The sequence below is a fragment of the Cottoperca gobio genome, chromosome 6 (assembly GCF_900634415.1).
Source record: "Cottoperca gobio chromosome 6, fCotGob3.1, whole genome shotgun sequence".
In the NCBI taxonomy this organism is placed as follows: domain Eukaryota; kingdom Metazoa; phylum Chordata; class Actinopteri; order Perciformes; family Bovichtidae; genus Cottoperca; species Cottoperca gobio.
Window position 1 is genome coordinate 23,733,405 of NC_041360.1, and position 27,478 is coordinate 23,760,882.

A 27,478-nucleotide genomic window follows, 5' to 3' on the forward strand; every position below is an offset into this window, starting at 1 on the left:
TGTTGGCACGGACACATAACGGCACACCATGTGCATCATACTCCAGTCACCACATCCTCCCTTATGCACCGTCAGTGAAGCTGCTTTGTATTAGTTAACCTGAGGACACGATGAGTAAGTGGCATGTCTGTCGCCCTGCAGACTGACGACACCTACATGCAGCTGAAGAAGGACTTGGAGTATCTGGACCTGAAGGTGAGATCATCTCTGCTTTCTTCTGATTTGAAATGTCTCCAGCTCGAACTAACGCACTTCTTACTGACCACCACTTGTAACACAAAAACCAGACGTTAAGGCAAAAGATATTCCCGGTAGACTTTTAACTCAGCCGCCATTTTGTGACTGGGGCTCTGTGTCTTTGTGATTTTGACTCCCAGATCAGAGCTCTAGAGCCCCTGATCCTCGCAGTTCACAGTTTACTACTGCACTACACTGCTGGGCCTCTCAGGCCTCTAATGAACGTAAGCTGTATGTGTGTGTGAGTGTGTGTATCCAGTATATGTGCCAGACAGATACCATGTTGTGTATCGTGCGTCTCTGACTGTGTGTGTGTGTGTGTGTGTGCGCATTTCTGCTCGTGCATGTTTCTCCAGTGTCCAGAGTAAGGACGCATGTGTCTAGTCCGTATGTCAGTGTGTGTGTGTGTGTGTGTGTGTGTGTTTACGTGTTTAGAGCGTCTCTGTCCTAGAAAGACCATCCCATTGCTTACAGCACCGCATTCACGGCTTGAATGGCATCAACTGTCTTATCTCCACGTGACCTTTGACCCCCCCCCCCCTGTCCCATGTGGTGATGTTGACGATGCTGTTGAGACGTGGGCATGGGATGGCTCGGCAGTGCATGTGTTGTGGCCCGGTGGTTGAAAAGTCAGCTGCTTCTACCATCGTCTCTGAAACGCTGCACCTCCTTGACAAGACGCACGTGTCTCTACTCTCCTAAAGGGAGCACGTGCACTCCAAAAGTACACACGTGCACTCCAAAAGTACACACGTGCACTCCAACAGTACACACGTGCACTCCAACAGTACACATGTACAGTACACACGTGTACTCCAACAGTACACACGTGCACTCCAACAGTACACATGTGCACTCCAACAGTACACATGTACAGTACACACGTGCACTCCAACAGTACACACGTGCTCTCCAACAGTACACACGTGCACTCCAACAGTACACACGTGTACTCCAACAGTACACACGTGCACTCCAACAGTACACATGTGTACTCCAACAGTACACACGTGCACTCCAACAGTACACACGTGTACTCCAACAGTACACACGTGCACTCCAACAGTACACATGTACAGTACACACGTGTACTCCAACAGTACACACGTGCACTCCAACAGTACACACGTGCACTCCAACAGTACACATGTGCACTCCAACAGTACACATGTACAGTACACACGTGCACTCCAACAGTACACACGTGCTCTCCAACAGTACACACGTGCACTCCAACAGTACACACGTGTACTCCAACAGTACACACGTGCACTCCAACAGTACACATGTGTACTCCAACAGTACACATGTACAGTACACACGTGCTCTCCAACAGTACACATGTACAGTACACACGTGCTCTCCAACAGTACACATGTGCACTCCAACAGTACACATGTGTACTCCAACAGTACACATGTACAGTACACACGTGCACTCCAACAGTACACACGTGTACTCCAACAGTACACACGTGCTCTCCAACAGTACACACGTGCACTCCAACAGTACACACGTGCACTCCAACAGTACACACGTGAACTCCAACAGTACACACGTGCACTCCAACAGTACACACGTGCACTCCAACAGTACACATGTGCAAGCACAAGAGATGTATTCAGTGACTTCTAGTCACTTTCTCTGAGTTTAATCTGCACATGTTGTAGTTTAATGCTTTCAGGAGGTTGTTCTCTCACTGCAGAACCGTCAGTGACCCCAAAGTGAGCAGATACTTCTTTTGTATGAAGGGGACGTAATGTTTGGTGCAGAGGTTTGATGGATAAGTCAATTTGTGCAGGGCTTCAAAGCGTCCATAGCCTTTGTGTCCTTCATGGCGACAGCTGATTTGCGTGCCAAACACTCATATTGTCACACACGAGGTGCAGATAGTGTCAGCCTCGTAGCTCTCCAGTCTCTGTGTTCTGTAGCCTCCTCTGTTTCAGCGCCACTGCACCACGCTCCAGAGGCTTTTCTTCTGCCGGACAACTAACGTCTGGAAATGCTTATTTTTGCCATTTCTAGGTAGCCGGAAGTCAGAAGGAGTCGGGGAAACCCGTCAAGGTTGCAGAAAGCGACGTGGATGTAAGTAAACCGCAGTAAACGCTGTCCACGAGGTCGCGTGTCGGAATATTAACCAAAAGTGAGAGCGTAGGACATGAAATTACAAATGTTATCGTATTAAAAATGTGATCTTAGCAGAGCGAGGGTCATTAAAGCAGAACAACGTGGGGAACGTGGGGGAGTTCATGGGGAAGGCTGACACAGCGTGCACGGAGCGGTGATGGAGCATCGCTGCACCGGCTTCACTCTGAGAATACAAACTGTTCCCTGCGGACTTTCAGACCAATTCCTCCCGTGGAAGTAGAAGCTTCACACGCAGCCGCTTAATAAACAATTTATGAGAGCGATGTCTGCGATGAATATTTGATCGGATGCAACAACAACAGGATGAATCATTTATTTGATGCAATGTAAAAACCTAATATGTGAACGTGTGCGTACGCTGTGTTGATGAAGTGCTCCGACCTTCGCCTGACGTTTGCTCAGTTTAATCTGGGATTAATGAGCGAGCCTCCCTGACACTGTAATTAAATGTGTGTCGGGTAGGGTCGCACCCACTTTGTGTGTAATGGGCTCAATCACGGTAATTACACCCGAACGCGACCCGGGCAGCTACGGCACTGAATGATAACGACGTGCGTGCTTTTTGCAGTCGAGCGTTTGGAAGCCGATGTGTACGTGCTCTCCCAACACGTTGTTGTACAAACACTCGTTTGTCTACAGCCGCAGGGACGAGGTGAAGTTGTAATTAAGTAAACGAGCCACTTCATTAGCCAGAGGTCAACACACACACACACACACACACACACACACACACACACACACACACACACACACACACACGTGTACTGCAGTCACTGGAGGAGTGCTCTACCTGTGAGTGTTCAGAGAAGGTGCCCACTCAGCTCTGTGTCTCCTCCTGCAGGTGAAGTTAAGTCGGTTGTGTGAGCAGGACAACATCCTGAAGGATCTGGAGGCGAGGATCAGCGCCCTGAAGGACGACAAGGTACGTCTGTTATATTGTCTTATGTCTCTCATCTCATTCTACCAACCGACCTGAAGTCAGTCTGATGAGTCCACTTGCAGAAACGGTGTAAAGATTCAAATGTTAGCCGATGATTGGAGGACAGAGCTGGAACAGTTGAGCTGCTGAGAGTGAGTCAGCTGTGGAGCAGTGCAGCACACATCCCATACATTCACAGGCACTGGAGGAAATGATATTGAAGCGGAGGCGGGATATTGATTTCTCAGACTCTGGAATTCTTTCATCACTATGAACTACGAAACACATAAAACACACACAGAACTGAAGGCACTGAGTTCACGTCAGCTCTTGAAGGGATGCTGAACACACTGCAGGTTAAAGTCTCATCATATACAGCGCAGGAAGGTAAGATCTGATGGAGGCTCAGGGGTGACTGTAGGAACATGCTGCCCTCTGGAGCCACTTTTGAATAAGTGTCATCAGCGGCTCCAGGTTGACCTCGTGACCCCTCACCCCTTCAGGACAAGCTGGAGAGTGTACTGGACGTGTCCCACCAGCAGATGGAGATGTACCAGGAGCAGCCGGCCCACGCCCAGAAGATCGGCTACCAGCAGAGGCTGCTGCAGGAAGATCTGGTCTCCATCCGGGCACAGATCTCACGCCTCTCCACAGTACGTATGCCTGCTCTGTGTGTGTGTGTGTGTGTGTGTGTGAGAGAGGAGAGAGTGTGTGTCTGCAATAAGGCTGGTCATAGTTATAAATAATTAAGGTACCTGGACTCCTGAGCATTTATTTTTCATCAGACGCCACATGTGTGTCGTATAGCTGTACTTTTTAATGTTTTGGTGGCATCTCTGCATGCTCAACTGCCAACTCTGTGAAATATTCGGCGCTCGACTTCACTGCACCGAACACTGTGTGGGTTGTAGCTGCTGCAGCCGTGAGACAATCACATGTTGCATTCAATCGATAAGCACTTGCGGTGATATAGAAAGTAATCTCTTCTCTGGATGTGGGTACAAAAAGGATCGAATGCAACTATCGTTTGACTGAAGAAGTGTCTCTACGACTTGGATATTTCAGTATCGAGTACCAGTCAATCTCTATGATCTCTATGAGGACTCATCTACGTCTACATATGGATTTTGCATATGGATTTTGCTATGGACTGTGTATCTTAAGACTCTCCTGCATGTTTAACCTACGACGCTGTGTGTTTGTGTGGTGCAGGAGATGGCACACGCCTGGGAGGAGTACAGCCATCTGGAGAGATCAGTGGAGCAGCTGAGGACGGCACTGCAGGCACACATGAACCACAGCGCCACCCCTCAGGTGAGACCTGGTACTGCAGCCACAGCGCCACCCCTCAGGTGAGACCTGGTACTGCAGGCACACATGAACCACAGCGCCACCCCTCAGGTGAGACCTGGTACTGCAGGCACACATGAACCACAGCGCTACGCCTCAGGTGAGACCTGGTACTGCAGGCACACATGAACCACAGCGCCACCCCTCAGGTGAGACCTGGCACTGCGGGCACACATGAACCACAGCGCCACCCCTCAGGTGAGACCTGGTACTGCGGGCACACATGAACCACAGCGCCACCCCTCAGGTGAGACCTGGTACTGCAGGCACACATGAACCACAGCGCTACGCCTCAGGTGAGACCTGGTACTGCAGGCACACATGAACCACAGCGCCACGCCTCAGGTGAGACCTGGTACTGCAGGCACACATGAACCACAGCGCCACGCCTCAGGTGAGACCTGGTACTGCAGGCACACATGAACCACAGCGCCACCCCTCAGGTGAGACCTGGTACTGCAGGCACACATGAACCACAGCGCACCCCTCAGGTGAGACCTGGTACTGCAGGCACACATGAACCACAGCGCCACCCCTCAGGTGAGACCTGGTACTGCAGGCACACATGAACCACAGCGCCACCCCTCAGGTGAGATCCTGGTACTGCAGGCACACATGAACCACAGCGCCACCCCTCAGGTGAGATCTGGTACTGCAGGCACACATGAACCACAGCGCTACCCCTCAGGTGAGATCTGGTACTGCAGGCTCACCGCCAAACTGCCAGTTCTGCTTTTTCAGTTAAAGCACGTAGTCTCTCTCATAGTATATAAAACATACACATCTACAGTATCTGTGGCTTTTAAACACTTTATGTTTAGTTTGTCCTCAAGTCTTCCAGATTGACGGGACATTTTTTTACAAATCTGTGACATTGAAACTTGCAAATAACACGTGAAAGGCGTCAAATGTGTAAGTGTTTGCATCTGTGTGTCAAACTGTAGCAAGAGAAAGGGGAGATGAAGCGCGAGCTGTGGAGGATCGAGGACGTAATGGGGGGGCTGAGTGCCAGCAAAGCCAACTACAAGATCACCATTGACTCTGTCCAAAACCCAGGTTGGTAACCACAGCAAACCAGCAGTTATGGGTAACAGCCACTGTTCTTAAGATGAAAGCGGAGCAGTGAGCTGCTACAGATTCTCCACATTCTTAAGAAATCTGCTTGTAAAGATGTAAATCACTTTCAAAACTGCTCACATTTAAAAGATTTCCCGTTGCCCCCCACCAGAGAGGAAATTAGTGCCTTCGGTGTCGGACTTGGCGGTGCCTTCTCTCAGCACAGAGGTCCAGCCTCCTCCTCGCAGCTCCATCCGCTGCCATACTTTGCCTCACAGCACCGTGCCAAAGTGGGTGAGTGTCACCCGTCTGCTTGGAAACACAGCGGCGTTAACTTCGTATGAAGTTCAAGGAGTTATTGCATCAGTTGTTTTTCTAATACTAAATCCTTTTCCGCCTGGTTGCTGTCCAGGCAGAAGACTCCGCCCCTCCCAGGCCACCACTGCCTCACCTGTACGACAACGAGGAGACGCCCCCTGTGGTGCCGCCTCTCCCTAAAGAGGCCTCGGTCGTCCGCCACATGTCGGTGCGTGGGCTGAAACGCCAATCAGATGAGAGGAAGCGGGACAGGGAGAGCGGGCAGTATGTTGTCAATGGAGACTGTAAGGTATGTTGATCCGTCGCCCTCTGCTGTCTTTGTTGGAATGAAGCCTCGTAGATGCACTTTTTAACTTCAAGTGTCGACGTTCTGTCTCTTTGTTAAACCTCTTCTGGGTTCAGACTGACCTGCGGTCCTACCTGAGTGAACCCGAGCTGCCAGCACTGAGCCACTACCAGTATCTCCAGAGCAAAGGTAACTGGAAATACAGAGCTGTCCTCATAGAGAGCTGAAAGACGACTTTCTTATGGTGATTCCCCAGGAGAGTATGCAGACCAATTATCATTCTTCGCTTTTTAAATTTAAAGAAGGTGCAGCAGAATGTTATTGCTTTAATACTTCTTGGTTTTGTTGCGAAGGACAGAAGTATGAGAATAAAATGTGCTTAGCAAGCTTTAAATGAATTGATTAAAACTTTGAATATACGCAGACAAGAGTGTTTGTGTTCAGGAAGACACATATTTTCATTAGAAGTCTATTCATCAGTTAAAACGTGTGTGGCGCGTATCTTACCAATAAACGATCCCTCAGTAACAGAACGTGTCGCCACAAGAGGAGCCGAATGTTTTAAAGACCAGCTCCACTACATAATTAAGTTTTTGGTTCGATTACAGCACGGGCCGAGGAAGACGGGTCTCACGTCGAGTTACAGATGATTATTTCATTACTTCATTGCTTTGCAAAGGAAAGGAAACTGTGCTGATACTTGTCTCGTTGTTATCAACCAGCTCTGTCGGGCCCCTCGTCTCAACTGAACCAGTCCAACTCCATCGCGTCCTACGTCACCCTGAGGAGAAGCCCCGGGAGCGCCGCAGCCAGGGTGAGTCGGGAGAACACCTGCAGACACCAGCTGGGTTCACACGTGCTCCTGTGAGCCTGCTCCTGTCGATGCAGTACCTACAGAACATAAAGCGTATTACATCATGCGTTACCATTACTACGTACACATAGCTTTTAGGATGCAGGTTAAAGACATTCTGTACTTCACTGTTCATATTCCTTCGTCTTTCATTTTGCTTTCCTTGTTTCCGTTTGTTTTTCTTCTTCTGCTAATATATATCTGTTTTGTCCCATTCTTGTTCTGTTCCTTCTGAACTAACCTCATTAACTATCCTCTCTGTATCCTCCGTCCTTCCCCGTCTCCCCAGGAGAGACCCAAGAGTGCCTTGGAGCGTCTGTCATCGCCCACAGAAGCCCTGCAGCTGCCGAGCAGCCAGCCTCGAGGGCGGATGACGGCGGAGGAGCAGCTGGAGCGAATGAAGCGCCACCAGAAGGCGCTAGTTCGCGAGCGCAAGAGGAACCTGAGCCAGGGCGAACGCTCCATCTCCACCGTCACCACGCAGCGCTCCTCCTCCTCCTCCAGGCTGCCCTCCAGCACCTCCGACCCTCCGGCATCCGTACGTTACCCCGCGCCCCCGCGCAGCAGCAGCAGACACAGGGAGCACCACCTCCACCACCACTGCTGCTACGCCACCCTCCAGCCCCCGGCCACATAATAACACACTAGCACTCTCTGCCTTGTGTAACCAGTGGTTGTTGGCGTTAGCACTAACATGGACTGCGGCGGGCTAGTTAGCTTGGTTAGCTTTAAGAACAATGGGAGACGAGATGAGCTCAGTGATGCGGGGGGAATACTTGGCTAGTTTTGGACTGGGACAGTCGCTCCCTGTTTATTTTTTTAAAGGTTCAGGGGCTAAAGCCTCACTGTCCCACAGGTGGGAGCTCACTGACACAATTCTGAATGTAAATCCACTGAGAGAAGGAGGGAAGGGAAGGCCTCCCCCCCCCCCCCTGGCCTTCCTGTCTCTGCTTTCATCACCAGAAAGTAGAGAAGAGCCCATTTATGTACACACGTGTACTTGTACACTTTTATTTATTTACTGAGGGATATTTTCAGTATACAGTTGTACAGTTATATTTTGTAGAGATTTGGTATATAGAGCATATAGAGGAGTGGGGGGGGGGGTGTGTTGGGGAAAGAAAGAAATGAAGTATTCAGGTCGTTGAAATGAAGAAAGAGGCAAAGCTAGTGGCACAAATCATGATCACACCTCCCTGCTTTCGTTTCTTCACATGAAATCCAAGTGCCTTGTTTTGCTGACGATGTTTTTTTGCCTTTTTGTCCCAAATTTACCTCCGTAATCATTTTAATCAGGCGCGCGTCTCCACGTCAGAATCATACACACCATTTAAGCTTTAAGGTCGGGGAGATGTGGAGACACTGCTGCTTTTTAACCCCTGCAGGAATACTTTGACATTTAAACTAAATCTAGTTTACGGCTTGGTGCCCCTCAGTATGGAATGCTAACAATGCTAACAACGCTAACGACGCCTGGGTGAAGAAGTGATAGCAAGTGATTCAAAATGTCAAAGTCTTCCATTCAGATGTCACCGAACAACTACCACATGGGTATTGTAATGACAGACTAACACTTGGAAACCAGGCGGCTGTGAGTTCTGCCTGTAATCAGACTACATTTCCCATAAACCCTTGAATTCAAGCGTCCCTGTAACAGTGAGCAATACATAGTCTGTAGTCCTCTGCTGCTCACACACACAACCATAAATGCCAGAGCACATTTTATTTTCTCTACTCCACCAGCATAACACGTTTACACCATGGTCGTCGTTAACGCAGCCTTTTCTTGTACACATTACAAGGTTCTTCTTATGGTTTGACAGTTAAAGTTCTGTACTCATATCTGAGCACTTTTAAGTGGCCTATGCTGTGCTGTTTTATGCATCATAAATATACAGGACGGGCTCAAGCAACGGGGCTGAAACGCAACAAGAAGCGAACAAGGAGTGGACAACTCTGTGATGGGAAGTGTGTGTAAGCGTGAAGCTAGCTTCCCTTAGATCCCACACTGAGAAACCCAGAGATCCGTGTCGTCGTGCGGTGTTGCTTCTCTCTGCTGTCCGCTCCTCGTTTTAAAGACGATTAATCTCGATGACTTTTCTGCCACGTTGCTTTTATCCTTCCACACTTACGTACAGTATATCAGACCAGAGATAAAGTAGTTCCAGGAGGTTGAAGAGTAGAGATATAGTAGAGAACTTAGAGAAGCTAATCACCACCTAATTCTGTGTCATCCAGAAGCAACGCACAACTCTTCCCTTTTCTATCATGTAGAGATTTGCACTCGACAATAAAGAGTTTCTTGCTTCTGAACCTCCTCTTGGCTTTGTTCTTCCTAATCTGTCGGGGCTTTGATGAATCTGTGCCTGCATGGTCTTCTCTCTCTCTCGTGTGTGTGTGTGTGTGTTTGTGTGTGTGTGTGTGTGTGTGTGATTGAGTCTCCGGAGCACAACACGGCATGTGGACACACCAACAGATCAGACCGCGCTGCAGGAGTGGGAAGGATGCATGGCTTTGATGCTCCTTGGATGATTACTCACAAGTACCCCTCACACACACACACACACACACACACACACACACACACAAATATGAGTACTTGTCAGTGAGTAAGGGTCAGGAGGAGGATGTGGTATGTGTGTAATTACAGCTTTAGACTAATCATCTGCCCGGTAATAATACTAAACATGATCCTTTCAAATCTCTGGGTGAACTTCTTGCTGTAATTATTCATATTTGTTTCCTATTAAGTTGAGTGTTCGTCTCCTCCCTGCAGGAACATTTCATCTTTTTATGCACTTTTTTAAATGACCTTCAGTTTGGCAACAGAGTTTCTTCTTCTCTGCTTCCACGAAGACATCGTCTCTGCTCTCTTTCACTTTGTTGAAGAGTTTAAATCTGTTGCGAGTCATTTTAATGAACCTTTAAATACTTAGGGATTATTGTCACCTTATATTCAGGTTCTGTTTCTAAATGCCCAAGATGACTTGAACACGACTGTTGACTGATAGAAGACGAGACAACCAGCAAATATTTACATTTAAGAACTTGAACCAGTAAAATGCGATATTGGATATTGTCTTTATACAAATCTTGTAGAAATAATATTAAAATAAATGTTCTTAATATTAAACGTTACACTTTTTAAACGCATGTCCAGACACAAAGGTTTTGTGATTCATGTATATTTATTTGAACTTCACTTAAAGACTTCACTGATGCAGCAGATCTATTGGTCACCAGAGTAGCTGTGTAATCCCGCCTCCTGCCGTTTCTAGGTGTTTGATTGGCAAGAGGAGCGACTGTCTGCAGAGGGTCAGAGCGACGAAGGGTGGAACCACGTGAAAGAGCGAGGGAGGATCCGATCAGACGAGTGGGTGACGGCTACAGCCACGCACGTGCGAGAGGTGGACGTGGAGCCTCTCGACTATGACCTGGACATCAGCCGAGAGGTAGAGACGCGTCAGTCGTGAACCACAACTAGAAGTTTACATTAGACATTAGACGTGTGGGAAATTGTCATTAACTCTTGAGTTAGAGCCAAAAACGTGTTTTGTGTATTTACCGTCATTACGGAAACGTTACCACAAGAAGAGACTTGATAACTTGTGTGTACACCTGTACTAGCATGGAGACAACCGTTGACGGTCGTCTTTAACTTATGGGACTCAAAGAGCGACTTCCTGTCTATCCAACATACAGCTCTCCAAACCGCGGAAAGTTCCCATCCCAGAGCGCTACGTAGAGTCTGATCCCGATGAGCCTCTGAGTCCAGAGGAGCAGGAGGAACGCTCCCGCCGGGCCGAGCGCATCAAGAACCTCCTCGCCAAATCCAGGTAGACGCCACTCAAACAATGACACTGTAGTGGAGTGGATATGGTTTACTGGGACCAATCCATGACAGTCATCGTGCTATTCATGAATCCTCTGGTCGATGTCCTTCCAACAGTTATCAGAACATACAGCCGTCCGCTCCGCTGGACTTCGGTGAGCTGGACTCGGCTCTGCAGCAGCAGGAGAGGATCATGAACGTGTCCCACGCGCTCGCCTCCGAGGCCTCGCGCAAGAGCAAGCTGGTGGCAGGTTAGTGGACTCTCAATGCATCCTCTGAACTAAGACTTACGCAGCTCTTCTCTGAGCCCGTATTACTCCCAATGTTAGTAATGCCAACCTTTATCCTGAAAGCAGGTCGGCTTCACTTTGTAGAACGTTCCTGTAAACCTTAAAGCACAAAGATAGAAGCACAAACACGCAGGAACCTGCTCAGATGTTCTCTCAGACAGCCAACGTGTCATTTGTCCCTGGTGTGCAGGGACTGAGTGGCCGGAGCGTCGGTGAGCATGTCTGCTCCGGGTACCTGCCATTCCAGGTGTGGATTCATTGTGTTGTGCCGTTTGGGGTTTGGTCAGGATTGTGCACAGATTAGTGACAAAAACACACTTTAAACCTGCAAACGATGTCCATGATGCGTGTCCAGAGGGAAGCTGAGCATCTGGTTAACACGCAACCTTCTGTACAGAACATCCTGGTACACTCAAACAAATCTGTGTGCAGTCCTGGCTTCTTTGCTTTTGGGTGATACTCCAGACACAGCTTCAGGTGTCCTAATGAGCTGCGTCAGTGAGATGTGGAGGCTTTGTGTTTGCAAGTGGTGATTTGGTGTGTTTGTGTTTTTCTATGTAAATGAAATAAAACAAACTTGATTGAAATCGAATGACATGCACACTACTCGTGCACAGGGGTTCATGCAGCGCCTGAAGAGATTATATTACTGGCACAAAGCAGTCGACATCACATGGGTCAAACACTTGTAGTCCTGACTGCAAGAACTCTAATGTCTTCACTGTTTCCTCCTCAGCCAAAGCTGCTGCACAGCACTGACCTGCAGGCTCCACCGTCACACGGATTCTTCATGAAGAAGGATCGAAGCGATTTCCAGCTGTTGCCAACTAACTGATTTACTTGTAACAAATCTTTTTTTTTACGAGTGAGAACAAGACACATTTCTGTGAGTTTTGATATAGAATTAATTCTTGCTTCTGCACAATTAAGAACTTATAACGAGTGAATTGCTTCTTTTTTAAATCTGCAATAAGCCATTTTGTAGTTTGGTCTGTGTTTTTATGAGTAAACACCAACGTGCTCAGACTACAGTAGGAATGTTTTCACATGAATCCTTTATTTATTACATTTGGCTAAAGATGCTTGTTCAACTTCTGTATATTTTCAATATAACTGATCACAGTCCTGTCAATCAACTAACATGCATTAGAAAATAATATGATTAATAATTAAAAAAGGAAAAGACAATAAATGAGAATTTTATTTGGTGTGTATTTCCTTGAAAGTCAATTGTTTCAAAATCACACACACACACACACACACTGAACGTGTTAAAGTTGTTAAGATGGAAACACACAGAGCACATAGTCCGGACAACACTGAGGTAGCGAGCTGTCACTCACACCCAGAAGACACTACTTTGTCCATTTTACTTTAAATGCGAGCATCATTTACAAAATGAGCATCATGCTGTAATGAAGACTCAAAACTTGCAATAAAAAAAAAAGAAGGGAAAACCAGGGGAGTCGCCCCCTGCTGGCCAATAGAGAGAATGCAAGACCCAGAGGTTGTCCCATGTGTTGACTATTCTTTTATTAGAAAACTAATGATAGGAACACCATGCACACGTTTTATGAACATATTTAGTGGATGATTAGGGGTATTCTGGCTGGCATAGACTTAATGAAGAACCTGGAAAGCCCAGCCTGAAGCCTGGATACAGTGGCTCAGAGAAGTCAGCGTGGAACGTATGCAGATGCGTCATGGTGTTTGCTGACACAGCGTAGAAGGACAGAGTGCCAGCTGACCAGTCCAGGAACACGCCGAGCCTTTTGGAGTTGAAGTATGGCGCCGATATGTACGAGTCACTCTTATTGTACCAGACTGTGTATTTGCCGTGACAGTAGCGCAGACTCCATGAATGATCGTTGTAGCCCATGACGCAATCGTTCCCTTTTGCTTTCCTGCTGATCCCTTTATAAGCCACTCCTATACCGGTCCACTCCCCGGTCCACTCCAGCTCCCAGTAGCAACGCGCAGACAGACCCTCTTTACTAAGAACTTGCCCCCAGTCTGTGAATCTCTCCGGGCTGTCGGGATACGGCTGATCCGTTTCCAGTCGCGTCATTTTTTTGTTGTTTTCAGACAAAGACAAGTGTGAATGGGCAGTATTCACATCCAAAGTGAGCTCACATGCGTCTGAGGAAACACAAACAGGAAATAATGATGACCTTTTCAGTTCGAGTACCTGTGTTAATATTCATTTGATAAAAATAAAATAAAAAAACTTACATTTCTTCAGAGCTGATTTTAAGTAGCACTCCGCATTGCCAGTCAAGCTAGGAAACAATAAATAAAAATCAGATATGTAAAATGTGCCAAATTAGTTTACAGAAGAAAAACTGACATTTAATTCAGTTGTACCTGACAGTGAGGTGTTCAAGGTCCTTCTGTAAGCAGGTCAACATCTCCTCCCCCGCTCGTCCTGGATGATTGTAGCTCAGGTCCAGCTCCTTCAGGTAGACGGGGTTGGTTTTCAGAGCTGTAGCCAAATAGCCGCAGCCAATCTCTGTGATTCCACAGAACGGCAGCCTGAAAGTGAAGAGTAAAACTAACTCAATGTAATTCACAGAATGCAATACAAAACAATATTCACCAAAAATGGATTAGAACTGGTCATAGACGGCCGGCTCCAGCTCTTCAAACCTCAGTTTTTCCAGCTGACATGTTGGACTCGCCAGTCCAGCAGACAGCAGCTGGACTCCTGCGTCTTGGAGCTCATTATCACTTAGGTCCAACTCTTTCACACATGAATTGCTTAGAACGGCTCCAAGCGCTTGGCAGCATTTCTCTGTGAGGTTGCATTCTTTAAGTCTTCAAAATGAAAAACAATTCAATATTAACAATTTTCCAAATGTTTAATTTTGATACATAACCATAAAAAAAGTTCTGCAGCCTCTAGTTTTACATTACATTACATTGCTTTTATTCAAATTGAACACTAACTCTGCAAGACTGCTTTACAGCGCTAACGCTTTGTGCGTCTCACAGGAGAAAATGTAAAATACAACGTGCATGATACACAAGTCTACTGGAAGCAAACAGGAAGTGTCTTGCATGTGAAAAAAAAACTAGCTAAGACAATAATTCCCAACAATTTATTGGGATGCTACAAACAGCATCTGTCTCACTGTAGAATATGAACTCAGATCTTCTTTCTTTAAAGTTAAACGTGCAGAGGAGATCCCTCTTTACTCACAAGACAACTCTGGATTCTTTGATCACTGGTAACAGCCTCCGAAGACCTTCCTCTGATCTTGAATATTTCCTCAAGTCAAACTCTTCCAACTCTTCCTTTGAGGTCAGCAACACAAAGACCAGAGCGGACCACTGTGACGGGGATAGCTGGGTGTCTGACAAACAACCAGGAGCTCAGGTACTTCTGCATTTCCTCCACGAGAGATTGATCGTTCAGCTCACTGAGGCAGTGGAAGAGATTGATGCATCTTTCCGGGGACAGGTTCTGCCTGATCTTCTCCTTGATGTGCTCGACGATTTCCTCGTTTCTCTGTGAACTGCTCCGCATCGTGATCAGAACACTCTGCAACAACCTCTGATTGGACGTCTGCGAGAGGCCCAGAAGGAAACGCAGAAAAAGATCCAGGTGTCCGTTGTCGCTCTGCAGAGCCTTGTCCACTGCGCTCTTGAGAAGGTCAGTCGCGTCACTGGGAGCCTCTTGGACAGTGGCGGTGTCCTGTGGGTCCAGCAGGTTCTGATTGAAGCAGACAAATGTGTGAAAAATGTACATTGCGGCAAAAAACTCCTGAATGCTGAGATGCACAAAGCAGTAGACCCTCTCCAGATGAAACCCGAAGTCATTCTCAGAGGTCTGTGTGAACACGCCTGAATATATTGCAGCATCAGCAACGTTGATGTTGTACTCAGTCAGTTCATTCCCATAGAAGATCATGTTGCCTTTCATCAGGTGCTCAAAGGCCAGTTTTCCAAGCTTCAAGATCTTCTCTTCATCCATTTTCTCCTGGGCTTCCTCTTGTTCTGCCGAATACTTTCGAGTTCTGGTCAACGAGTTGTAAATCAGGAAGTTGGTGTACATTTGAGTCAGAGTCTTCGGCATTTCTCCTGAGACCTGATCCTGTAACATTCTCTGCAGAACGGTGGCAGATATCCAGCTGAACACTGGTATGTGACACATGATGTGGAGGCTCCTGGTGGACTTAACGTGAGAGATGACTCTACCGGCCATGTTTTGATCAGTGATCTTCTTCCGGAAGTACTCCTCCTTCTGGGGGTCGTTGAACCCTCGTATCTCTGTCACGCGGTTGACGAGAGCAACTGGAATGAGTGTTGTAGCTGCGGGCCTGGAGGTAATCCAGATGTGTGCAGAGGGCAGCAGGTTGCCCCGGATGAGGTTTGTCAGAAGTTCATCCACTGAAGCCGGCTCGGAGGCACTGCGGCACGGCGCGTTGTGGTCAAAGTTCAGCGGAAGCCGGCACTCGTCCAACCCGTCAAATATCAGTAGCACCTTGTATTTGTCAAAATTTGAAACTCCCGATTCTTTTGCTTCTGCGAGGAAGTGATGAAGAAGCTGCGTCAGCGTGAGACGTTTCTCCAACATCAGATTCAGCTCCCGAAATGGAAGATTAATTAGGAGTTGGATATCCTGGTTAACTCTTTCCTCCGCCCATTCCAGATTAAACTTCTGCACGGAGATGGTTTTCCCAATGCCAGAGATTCCTTTGGTCAGAACGGTTCTGATGAAGCAGTCTTGTCCGAGCAGAGGCTGGAAGAGGTCTTCCACCTTGATTGGCTTGTCTTCCGTTACTCGTCTCCTGTTGGCGGCCTCGATCTGCCTGACCTCATGTTCATTATTAACGGCCCCACTGACTCCCTCTGTGATGTAGAGCTCAGTGTACACCTTGTTGAGAAGCGTCCGGGTCCCGTGCTGTGCCGCTCCCTCGTTAATGTATTCAAACTTCTTCAATTTGTGTCGGAGTTTGCGCTGGCAGACATCAAGCTCACCGTAAATGTCTAATTTTATGAAGAAACCAAAAATATAATGTTAATAATCGGATATTGTCGAGTATAACCACAACAGTTCATTACTACTATTGGTACTTACGTTTCTCCAGGTGGTTAGCGAGCCCTATATGGCCCATTTCCTTTAAGACATGCAATGTGATCTTCAGAACACCCTCACTGGCACCGGTCACATCGTGAGTAGTGACCCCGTCAGTAGTGACATCTTCACTCTCACAACATTGTGATGGACGTGGAAACAGCATCTTTTCATACCTTTTAAGCTCGCTCAGCAAAATCTTCTTGCTGTGTGCTTCCACCAACTGTGATGGAGAAAGTAAATGAATGAAGCTTTTATACAGCTGAAGATGGACACTGCAGAGAAGACTGAACCACTAATCTTTTGAATATATAATATAATGTGTACAGACAGACAGCCTACCTGAAATATAGCATGTCCATCCATCAAGACAGGACAGTCGTGTTGGTCCCTTGAGATAAATATTGAAGGATTGTTATTTAAAATAAGTTTTTTATAAGCATAGTAGGTAGCATTGTCTGTTGCTGTTTGTAGACTCATTCAAAATTGATGGAGTGTGATATTTCCCTTTGGACCAGCAGGCTGAAGGTTCAATCCCCAGTCACAGCACTACCTTGGCTAAACACAGACTTCCTGTTTGTACCTCTCAGAGTTTTCCTTGCTCAAGTCCTGACGAATGTTCATGGAGTCGTTGCTTTTCATGGACGCACAGGATGAAGCAGGAGAATTTGATTTCTCCAAACGAAGTGGACTGCTAGGAAAAAAGGAAGTCCCAGAGTCGTCACACGAGTCGTTAGGATTCATTCTCTCTGAACCATCGTGTCAATTTATAATTTCAACATTTTACCGCATTTCAATCTCTAGAGCTAAAATGTTTACCATCAAGTCGTGTAACCAAAAGAATTAAATAAAATCAATGACTAAAAAAACTAAACCTTGTACCTCTCGGCATCTTTCTTGGTGAAGTCCTGACGAATGTTCATGGAGTCGTCACTTTTCATGGACGCACAGGACGAAGCAGGAAAGTAAACTGAGCTGATAAGAAAGGAAGACGTGTTATACACGCAGTCGGATGTCAATGAGTTCAAGATATTTTTTATAGGCATAGCTACAACAGCTGAAGACCCGGAGCAGACTTATGTACTGATCAGCCTCTTTAGTGAAGTCATGACGAATGTTCATGGAGTCGTTGCTTTTCATGGACAGGCAGGACGACGCAGGCAACCGTGGCCCGTCTGCACACTTCTCAGTCTGCTCTGCAGCGTCCATCTTCAAAGGTTGTTGTTTCTTATAGAGACATGTTATATTTTATACAATGATTAAACTCAGTTCTCACCAATCCACAAGTGGACCAACAAGTTGTAAATCTGGAAAGGGGGATGATGTCCTACAGAATGTATTTGTTATATTTATTGTTTATTTGTCTGCACAGCTCAATTATAAGCAGCAGAAAACAAGGGATTCCACATGGCTGCAAGAGAGTGCAAAGACAGTTGGAGCTAAAGTGCTGCCCTGCCTACATCATTTCCTGCATCCCGCTGTAAACTTGTCAAATCGGGTCAGACTGCACTGGAAACAAAAGACAGAGAGGAAGTGCTAGTAATCCGTCCTGTTGCACAGCAGACTGTAGAAAGACTGGCTGCTGTTTAGTAAATTCACATCCTGAGAAACATTCATTCCAACACGAACTACACGTTTTTGTTTGGCACATTTAGCTTCAGTAAAAATAGAGTCTCATCTTAGATGCGTCACAAAGTTAGTTTCAATTTTGTTTTCAATTCTCATCAATGTGCACATGTTGCCAATACTTTGGTTCGTGTGTAGTAAATGTAATCTGATTTGCTCGCTGGTTTGAGTTAATTTAAATGATGATGATCTTCATTAAAGAGTTTACTGTCACACTTTTCACAACGACGCAGCAAATACAGAAACATCTCGCCTCTCTGCTCCCGGATGGGAGAAACACCCCTGTTAAAAAAACCCTGGAGTTGATCCCAGCAAACTAGTTCACAACTAAATCACATCAAGATGAATTATTGCATTAGTACGCTTATTATATTTCGTAATGCAAAACAAACCATAAAGGAGACTTACTTCAAGACGGAGCTGTTTCTTCAAAGTGAATCTTTGACATCCGTTCTTACCTCGGAAAGTATTTGTGAACCAATCATTGCACAGTGGAAGTGTGCATATATTATGCGCTGGCTTCAGATACTTCTACCTCCAAACTGTTGTGGAAATCTGCGAAAAAGGTTCCTGTGGCATGCATATACAACCTGGTTTCACTATTCAATGTTTCTTTTTGACTAAATGCAACAACGGTGAAGCGTGGAGGTGAGTGAAGCTCTCCACGCTTCACCGTTGGGATGGGGTTGTGCACGTGATGATCGCGGCCTGACGTCACACAGACCAGAGAGGAGACTCCAGTTTGTTGTTTGGTGCAAACATTATGTATTGCCTCAGAATATTAGATTAGATTTCTGATTCTGATATCAAAGATCACATACTTGAGACAATATCTGCCAATACTGTATTTTGAGCCAGTAAAAATGTCCATGTCAAAAATGTTTATCAATAATAGTATCTATTGTCTAGTAAATATATTAGGATTGTATAACAGACCTGTATAATAAAACTAATTCTCTCATGAGTAATGTATCCAATGTGTGTAAATCAATTATTTGGGCAATAATTGTATCATAATATAATGATACTGCCATTATTGTCATATAATAAATGGCAGCAGGGGTAACATTAGGGTTGTAAGTTGCAGTGGTTTAACCCAGTGGCGTAGCTAGGCCTATTTTAAAGTGACATTCTATTATCATTATGTTATCTGAATCACAACAGTGTCTGAAAGACAGATGGTGTGTTTAAGAGTGAATAGGCATTTCTTTGTCTTAAATATCTCGTCAACTAAAGGATGCGCCCCTCTCCCTGAGTCTACGGGCGCAGTTTCCCTGCAGGTGGCTTATCTTGAGTTGCAGACCCCCGCCAAACCCGGTATGCTAACCATGGGTAAAACCAAAAAAAGATAAGTTTCAGAGGAAACTTGTTTAATTCTGCGTGACAGATACCTTTGCTTCACCTGATAACGATGCTGGCTCACCTGTGTGCTTCATATGTGGCGAGAAATGAGCAAACAGAAAATGTGATGTTGAAAGACATGTTGTGGGACATTTGTGAGGCTTTTTTATTTCAAAGTGGGCTAAATACTTTATTCATTTCATTTTTATATTGTATTTTTTGTTGTTTTGTGCATTTTTATATTATATTCATTTTATGTTATTCAACAAATATGGGGAGGACTCAAATATACCTGCAGAGTTCTGTTTAATTTATTTCAAAGTATGTCAGTACATGCCACTGTATGTACTGTCCTTCTCTTCAAAAGAGTTTAGTGTTTCCCTTTAGTTAAAACAGGTAAACATAGCATTCTGTCATTTCATAAATGCAACAAATATAGTATAACTCGTTTTTTTTACCAGCTCCACACATCCCTGCAGGCAGCAGCTTTTACTCTACAGTGAATTGTTGGCAGGTGTTCGTCTTTCCAAATCACGTGCAATCAGTTGAACGCACCACAGCTGGTCTCGATCCACACGTGTCAACACGAGTGGGAGGAACCTGTGCTCAATGTCACGTCACAGCAACACTGATGTCTTTATGATACATTTCTAAAATCCTGTTTTCTCTTCGACATTATTGAGTGTCGATTGATGACATTTAGTAAAGAATAAAAGTGAAACTAAACATTTTCTCTTAAATGTTTGAATACATGTTGTTACCTGGGTCACTTTCCTGCACAACACATTTATTTATGCATCTACAAGAATTCATAATGCAAAAAAACAAAACAGTCTTGCATAAAAACCACATCGTTTGTCTGAGGGCAGCTGCAGTCGTACTGTGAAGAACAGCACGTGTGAAACTGGCACTTCTTTTTTATTGGTTTTCAAACAAGAATTCACAAAATGTAAAATGTGCATACCGACTCTGCTGAATGGCAAGCAATCCCATTTCATCCAAAACTGTTTATGGCAAAATTAAGTGACTGTTGAAATGTTCAAACAAAAATAAAAGTGGGACTCTTTGCCATCTTAATTTGATGTACCACCACTCAAACCAAAAGAAGCTGACGTTTCAGCCTGCAGACTTGATTCTTTGACAACATGCACTCCAGGATGCCTCCCAATGATGAGCACGTGTATAGAGAACCCGTTTCTACACAGTAACAGACTAAACTGATGTGTGGTCGCCTACAGTTGAACAAAAAACGTCAAAATGTACAAATTTGAGATTACAAAAACAAATTTCTCCCTACGCTGACTTCACAAAGGCCTTTGTGCTTCCGTGTTTCCGTTCGTCATCACTACTCTCTGAGCTGGACTCAGACTGATCCGAGGTCTGTTCCTTTGAGTTGGAGTCGCTGCCGTTGTCCTGGGCGTCTGTGGGTTCCTCTTCACTGGTGGACTTCTCTGGCTCTGTTGATTTGGTCTGACTGTCCACCGGTGGAGAGGGCAACAACTCGGGCTCAGGCTGTGAGTAAGAGAAACATAAAAACATAGAGAGTAAACACATGTCCCTGGAGCATGGTGGATGTTTCAGCGTCGGACTAAAGGACGACCGGTTACATTTTGGTAGATATCCTGATGGATTTGACGATCATCTTTTCATTGAAGGACGACTATGATATTAAAAGAGAAGATAGTGTCATGTGCCTTTTTGTTTGAGGACGAGTTGCATTTGAAACAATGGCAGCATATGTTTGCTTCTTGCCAGCCACGCCTGCTCTGCACACAGAGTTTGATACATAACAGACAACACAAGAGAAGAAGAGTGTGTTGCTTCTTTAACTAAAAACAATTATAGGTGAGACACAAAGAAAACGTTGCACCGAAGGATGGAAGTCATTTTTGGCGCCGTCCATCGTTCCTGTTACCGTCTTGTTATTTATTATTATCCATCTGAAATACCCGTTTTTATCTTTATACGCTTTCTGTCCTTTGAGTTTTACTGTCTTTGTATATGATGCATGCTGCATGAATAAACCTTTCTTACATCATATTGCCAGTAATGCGATATATAAACTATAAATATGTTGTTTCTTGTGAAAAGTAATGAGGTGCATGTTATGATGATGGAAAGTTAGTTAAATAATAATAAACAAAAACATTTAGTACAATATTTCTAATGGTGAGAAGGAAAGTACTGTAGAGCAACAGGTGCTGGTGACTGCAAATAAACTACAAGTCCCTACAGTCAAACACTTGTAGTTCAACCCGGCAGCTTCAGAACACAGCTGTGAGGCACAGCTCGTCCACCAGGGAGGATGGAATATGATTCAATGAAAGAGATGAAGATGGAAATTGTTAAACAAAAAAACTACGGCGAAAAACAAGTCAGTTAAGAAATGAACAGTGGGAAGTCGACGCACTCCTCAGTGGTGAATCTATTAAAAACATCAAATCAAAGATCTCCCCGTCTCCTCCTCTGGGTGATCTCCTCACCTCACTGAATCCCAGACCACAGTGTCTCCGGTCCCGTCCGGACAGCTTCCCGTCCATGCTCTGCTGGTACTGCATCTCTAGCTGCTCGTTCATTCTCCTATCTTCCGGCCCTGCAGAGGAGACACCAGTCACAGCAGGCACAACCAGCCAATACAGGCCTATCCATGCACGGATAGATCTGTGGGGCGGATGTGTAGTGGGGAAGCCGGGTTAATTGCATTGGGCATAAGGAGGAGGCAGCATGGGTAAACGGCAAAGGGACACTAGTTTGGACATGTCTTACATTAGAAGAACAAATGCAGCATTTTACGAAACCTAAACTTACCACTGCGGAAGTGAGACGTCGACTTGTGGTCGCCAATGACGAGGCGTCCAGTGGGTTCCCTCTGGAAAACGGAAACAATCTTATTTTATAATCAATTGTCAGAACTAATGTAAGGTTACACAGTGACAATGATGAGCTAAACAAAGCTTTTCTTTATCTGTTTGTGAACTGAAAGTAGCGATCTACAATACACCAAACTAACCTTGCCGGCGCCCATCAAACGTAAAAACTTCTGCTTCCTTTCATTGCTTCCCAGATCAGCTGATGACCACTGGGTAGACTCATCCTGCCGAGGCAAAACATTATCATCATGTGGACTCATGACCTCAACAAGAGCAAACTTCCATCAAACACATAACCATTCATCAGATCATTTACACAATGACCCTCTGAAGACTCACACAATCCGGTGGCATGAGCGGCACCTCTGAAGCCGGAAGGATCAACGATTGTTTGCAGTTTATTTGATATTTATTTTCAGAATTCTCTGCTGGGATTTTGTTGGTCTACTCTCAGCATACACGTGAGCATTTTGTACAAGTAAACATAGCATAGTGAGACATACAAGGTTTTAAAATTATAAGTTCATCAAATAAAAGATAACTTAAATCGCAAAGATGATCCCACACGTGTGGATCTGTTAAATAAGTGACAGATCTACATATCCTGCTGTGTCCTTACTGAGAGAGAATACGTAAGCAGCTTTTGTTTTAGAAAAAGAAAGCCTCAAATACTGGCACCACACAAAGGAAAGTACCCAAACCACAACACTTACAAAACATTAATAATAATAATAATAAATTGTATTTATAAAGCGCCTTTCAAAGCTAAAAGCAATCTCAAGGTGCATTACAGTACAGTTTTAAAACTTAGCAAAGGAGAGGCAATTAAAATGATATATATGATCCTAATGTGTGATACTGGTTCAATCTCAAAATACAATGCTAAACCTTTTATGTCTTCTGTTTTACATCTGTGAATGTACATGGATATAATTGTATAATTCTTTCATATGAATGAAAATGAGCATTAACATAAACTATATGTATAACCTTATTTGTATGTGTATTTATTTTACATATTAGTGACACTACCCCACATTTGTTTAAATGCTACTTAGTTACAATTAAAAATATAACGTTCATGGGAAGATGTTCTGTGTGACTCCTGTCAAAATACCCTCTATATTCAACAAAACATTGTCAAACGTGCTATAAGTTTACCCAAGCCCATTTATTTTAATTATATTTGAGACAATACCACACAATGTATAACATGTTTTCTGCAATAAAGTTTTAAGTCAGCATAATAAGGCGACTGAACTGTATCCGGGCTGCAAACAAAAACGTGTTCAGATTTCACGATAAAGCTCTTGAAGAATGGCGTTAGCAAACAGGCTAACGTAATGCTAACCTTATCTTGGTGTCTAATAGCTTTCATCTACGGGTTACATCCACGTTTCATTCTTTTTACTCACGTCATCTGGAGATGCTGGTCGTTTTGTTCCATGCCTGTCGTCTAGAGAACTCATTATGACCAAAAGCCTTAGTAGAAACGTCAATGAAATACCATGCCACCTAGCAAATGCTAGCTGGATTTGTCAACAATCCTCCGTTGCGCCACTTCCGGTTCCACTTTCTTCTTCGTTGGTGTTGCAGTCGGTTATATCAACTCTCTGCTGCCACTCACCGGTGGATTGTGTTACATCACCATTAAAACAAATTAATACAATTCGCTGAGAGAGAAAAATAAGAAAAATATTTAGCAACACTGCCACTAATATAATTATATAGCATATTGAACGAGAGGAAAGGTGTATTTAACTGGCAGATACTATTGTGGCTAGAGAACTCTTCTATTCTAGAAAACCATATTTTAAATATATATTTTAAATGTATTTGTTTATAATGTTAATAATAGGTTATGTGTAATTACTTAGATGTATCATTGTGTCGTTCAGCAAGTGGGCTATATTTATTAAAAATAGCTAATTAACCTAATTCAATTCTTTATTTATATTTGACTGTCCTTGTAAACGTCAAGAGGCAATTTAAAAAAGGGGAGTTTAAGGGAATTTAATCATCTGTGATTTAAAACACAAGGACAACCTCTAAAGCAGATGTTTCTATTAAACAGGCTTCTATTATGTTTCTATTATTCAGCCTGGTCTTAGAGGAATGTTCATTTTTGCAACGAAATTGTAATTATTATAATAAATTGAGGATCAGGCTGTTAGGAAGAAATCTCGGCTAATTGATAATGATCAGTAAGGCAAGGCAAGTGAATCTATAAAGCACATTTCATACACAGAGACAGCTAAATGTGCTTTACAATATAATGTTTAAAAAAAGACACATATAGGAAGAATATAAGAGTTTAAAATAAACCTTTTTTTTAATGAAACAATAATAATTATAATAAATGATATCATAATTTCAATGCCAATTAAACAAAGTGCAATTTCCGTTAAAAGGCAGTCATCAACATACAAGTCTTAAACCTGTTATGTAAATATACAAATAGTTACAGTTGGTGCAAATCTGAGATCCTCTGGCAGTTTGTTCCCACAGTGTACCACGTGGTCCCACGTTATAATAACGAAACGCAGCTTCGCCATGTTTCGTTCTGACTCCGGGAACATTCATCTGACCGGAGGAGGATTCAGCATCGTGGCACCATCATTTCAATTTGGAGCAAAACTAAAATTAGATCTTAAATCTGAATGTTTTGTACATGCTATTCTCATTCTGTTACATATATATATCATAAAGCCGTCTCTGTGTCGGGTCATGGGCATGTAGGGAGTAAAATGAACCCTCTGGATGACCTGCATTAAAACCGCCAAAAGGTGGCGTGAGAGTAAGTGTAATAAAGAAGCGCGTGAGAAGCGCTCAGACCTCCGACAGGACGCTGAAACTCTGCAACACACAATCATCCAGATATTAAACGAAGCGAAGGTGTTGGCACTTGTTTCCCTTTCACTACGACTAACACGTGTTTAACACTTTATTTATTTTAATAAACTGCATTTTCTTTCTTGAACAAAAGGAAGAATAATCAAACTTTCAAGACTTTATAATATCGGTGATGCTTCAGAGAAGACACGAGAGGACACTTTCTAAAACATCTATTTTTAATCACAGACTGTAAAAATGTATTTTTTATTGATAAACCACCATCGGGGGAAAATGTCATAATTACCAATGTAAAATATTAGCACAAAGAATACTTGTTTTATATGTATTTGTTTAACACAAACACGCTACTTTGCTATTAACATAAACAAACACATAACGACTTATTTGTGTCATTTCTGAAACAGACAATGGTTGTAAGAAAAATGGGGCCACAGTCAAATGAAATCAATAAGAGCAATAATTCAATCAATTTGTATTTAAAGTGGTTGTCAAGAGCAGGTGACCAGCACGCGCATGGACGCACACGCGCATCTAGGTAACGTGCACACATAGAGAGAAAAGGGGAAAGCGGAAAACTTAAAGGGAGTCAAGTAAAGGGAGAGAAGAAGAAAATGTTAACTGTATATTCTAATGAATAATACACGTAAAGAAAGTGAGACACACAGAGAGAGAGAGAGAGAGAGAGAGAGAGAGAGAGAGAGAGAGAGAGAGAGAGAGAGAGAGAGAGAGAGAGAGAGAGAGAGAGAGAGAGAGAGAGAGAGAGAGAGAGAGACAGAGAGGAGGGGTTATCCTGCCTCTGCCTCTTTACCCGACACTGCCCCGCACTCTCACTTAACCTCCACATAGTGCCGGACGGGGAATAACTTAAAATACTTTTATTTTTGAAGATCCTCCACATGACAGCTGCCCAGGCTCAGTATCGCCTCTGACGACGACGCCGAAGTGTTTTATTCTACTTTCAGATCCTCTGCGGAGCGCAAACAGAGGAGTTTACCAAAAGTCCCAGACACGCTCCAGCGATGGTGACTTTACGCACGGGATTTGAAGGCTGTTTGAACTGACTGCTCTTGTTTGGTGTCAACGCTGAAACTCTTTATTGTCGTCCATAACAATCCTCAAGTTTGCCAGGAACACGCAGCGGATGCCGAATCAGTGAATCCAGGTAAGAGTTGCATCAGTGTGGACAGAGCGTCACCCGGCGCGTCCTGTGGGCTGCTTGTTTTCAAAGTCGGTGCGCACTCCGGTTATCTCTGCTCACAACAAACAGCGATGACAGCAGCACATTCAGGCTGCTTCATCTTTAAGCTTGGACCTTGACCCTGCATGAACTGCAAAAACTAACTCACAGAATATGTTTATTTTAATTTTATTTTTTTTAGAAAAGTTCTGTATTAAGGTGTTGTGGAAAAAAACCTACAATATTCTGGAGTAATTTATGGATGTTATAACTGACTTAAAACGAGACGACCACTTAATGTAACTAAATTAGTGATAGAACAATAACCTATTTTAATGACCAGTATCACGAGGTAATTGTCATTTATTTATTAGTTGGACAGATTTCTATTGACCTCGGTTATTTCCCCTTATAGACGCGTCTTAGAGCTGCTGCTGAGGTGCTAAAATAAATAAAAATGATAACATAAAATCTGTGCTCCTACAAACCACACAGATATGAGCCGAACTCTGACTTCCAAAAGAGTTCATCTAATTAATGCTTTTATTTTTCTCCACGTTTAAGATGTTATTCCAAATTAAATATGCAGGATTCATTTGACATAAAAGATGCAACTGTACTCAGTTTAACTTCAGTTCATCTGTGTGCAGCCTCAACTCCATCCCTGTCAGGCATTAACAGAAATGTTTCAGCGCTTCTGTTACAGCAGAAAATACTTATATTGGCTCAGAAGCAATTAAGAAAAATGTAGAAAGAGTCTCTGAAGCACCATGCGTAAACACTTTGAATAAAATCGCTCGCAAATGAAATATTTAATAAAGACAAATTAAAAAACACTGAACTTCAGAATTTAGTTTCAACCTAAAGTCATCCCATTCAGCCCCAAGGAGTCTGTCGGATGATACTTTCAGAAGTTTCCTCTTCGGCCACACAGCGGTAGCCTTCTGTCCATAATCGTGAACGCTCTGCCGGACAGGCTGTGCGCGTCCCCGGCTCCGCTGCACCTCTACAGACGCACATTTCAGCCCGCAGCGATATGGTAGTGCGTTGTGATTCCGCCACATGTGCTGGAATATAATAGAGTTAAATATACTTATGAGGGGAGAAAAGGTGGGGCGTCTTTAGGGCCAAAGTTAACTTTCTCTGCGGAGGTCACGGCGCCTGACCCTATAAGAATGCGTGAGTCATAAATTAAAATAGACTCGGAGTCCTAACACAGATCCACTGGGAGACAATACCGAG

The 27,478-nt window shown here is 44.2% G+C and overlaps 4 protein-coding genes across 19 annotated transcripts in view; 2 read left to right on the top strand and 2 right to left on the bottom strand.

The window, feature by feature from the left end:
• Positions 1-12,503, top strand: part of LOC115010243 (pleckstrin homology domain-containing family A member 7-like) — a 103,566-nt gene extending 91,063 nt beyond the window's left edge. For 9 of the 16 annotated variants that reach the window (XM_029434755.1, XM_029434753.1, XM_029434760.1 and 6 more), the window contains 17 exons: positions 142-195; positions 378-461; positions 2,263-2,322; positions 3,227-3,307; positions 3,808-3,957; positions 4,517-4,618; positions 5,599-5,710; positions 5,883-6,004; positions 6,123-6,317; positions 6,431-6,503; positions 7,037-7,128; positions 7,457-7,705; positions 10,446-10,619; positions 10,870-11,003; positions 11,117-11,250; positions 11,480-11,536; positions 12,026-12,503. In XM_029434755.1, coding sequence (XP_029290615.1) covers positions 142-195; positions 378-461; positions 2,263-2,322; positions 3,227-3,307; positions 3,808-3,957; positions 4,517-4,618; positions 5,599-5,710; positions 5,883-6,004; positions 6,123-6,317; positions 6,431-6,503; positions 7,037-7,128; positions 7,457-7,705; positions 10,446-10,619; positions 10,870-11,003; positions 11,117-11,250; positions 11,480-11,505 — 1,842 coding nt within the window. In that variant the 3' untranslated portion in view covers positions 11,506-11,536; positions 12,026-12,503. The remainder of the gene's footprint in view (positions 1-141; positions 196-377; positions 462-2,262; positions 2,323-3,226; positions 3,308-3,807; positions 3,958-4,516; positions 4,619-5,598; positions 5,711-5,882; positions 6,005-6,122; positions 6,318-6,430; positions 6,504-7,036; positions 7,129-7,456; positions 7,706-10,445; positions 10,620-10,869; positions 11,004-11,116; positions 11,251-11,479; positions 11,537-12,025) is intronic. The other 7 variants (XM_029434770.1, XM_029434757.1, XM_029434765.1 and 4 more) reach the window with 3 other exon arrangements.
• On the bottom strand, positions 12,482-18,686 carry LOC115010246 (NLR family CARD domain-containing protein 3-like). Its single transcript, XM_029434771.1, is given in 12 exon segments — positions 12,482-13,428; positions 13,522-13,568; positions 13,654-13,821; positions 13,936-14,103; positions 14,489-14,655; positions 14,657-16,278; positions 16,370-16,589; positions 16,709-16,757; positions 16,950-17,060; positions 17,249-17,341; positions 17,451-17,593; positions 18,401-18,686. Coding segments are annotated over 11 exon segments (3,315 nt in total). The 5' UTR covers positions 17,576-17,593; positions 18,401-18,686; the 3' UTR covers positions 12,482-12,883.
• Positions 18,687-19,943: 1,257 nt separating this feature from the next.
• On the bottom strand, positions 19,944-23,811 carry c6h11orf58 (chromosome 6 C11orf58 homolog). Its single transcript, XM_029432948.1, has 5 exons — positions 23,619-23,811; positions 22,344-22,427; positions 22,142-22,202; positions 21,817-21,926; positions 19,944-20,845 (listed from the first exon to the last, which is right to left on the bottom strand). Exons 1-5 carry the CDS (start codon positions 23,670-23,672, stop codon positions 20,627-20,629), a joined length of 528 nt encoding a protein of 175 aa, XP_029288808.1. The 5' UTR covers positions 23,673-23,811; the 3' UTR covers positions 19,944-20,626.
• A 2,048-nt stretch (positions 23,812-25,859) lies between these two features.
• LOC115009283 (transcription factor SOX-6-like) overlaps positions 25,860-27,478 on the top strand; it is a 79,616-nt gene continuing 77,997 nt past the window's right edge. The window contains exon 1 of the mRNA XM_029433169.1: positions 25,860-26,221. The gene's annotated coding sequence lies outside the window, so the exon portion shown is untranslated. The remainder of the gene's footprint in view (positions 26,222-27,478) is intronic.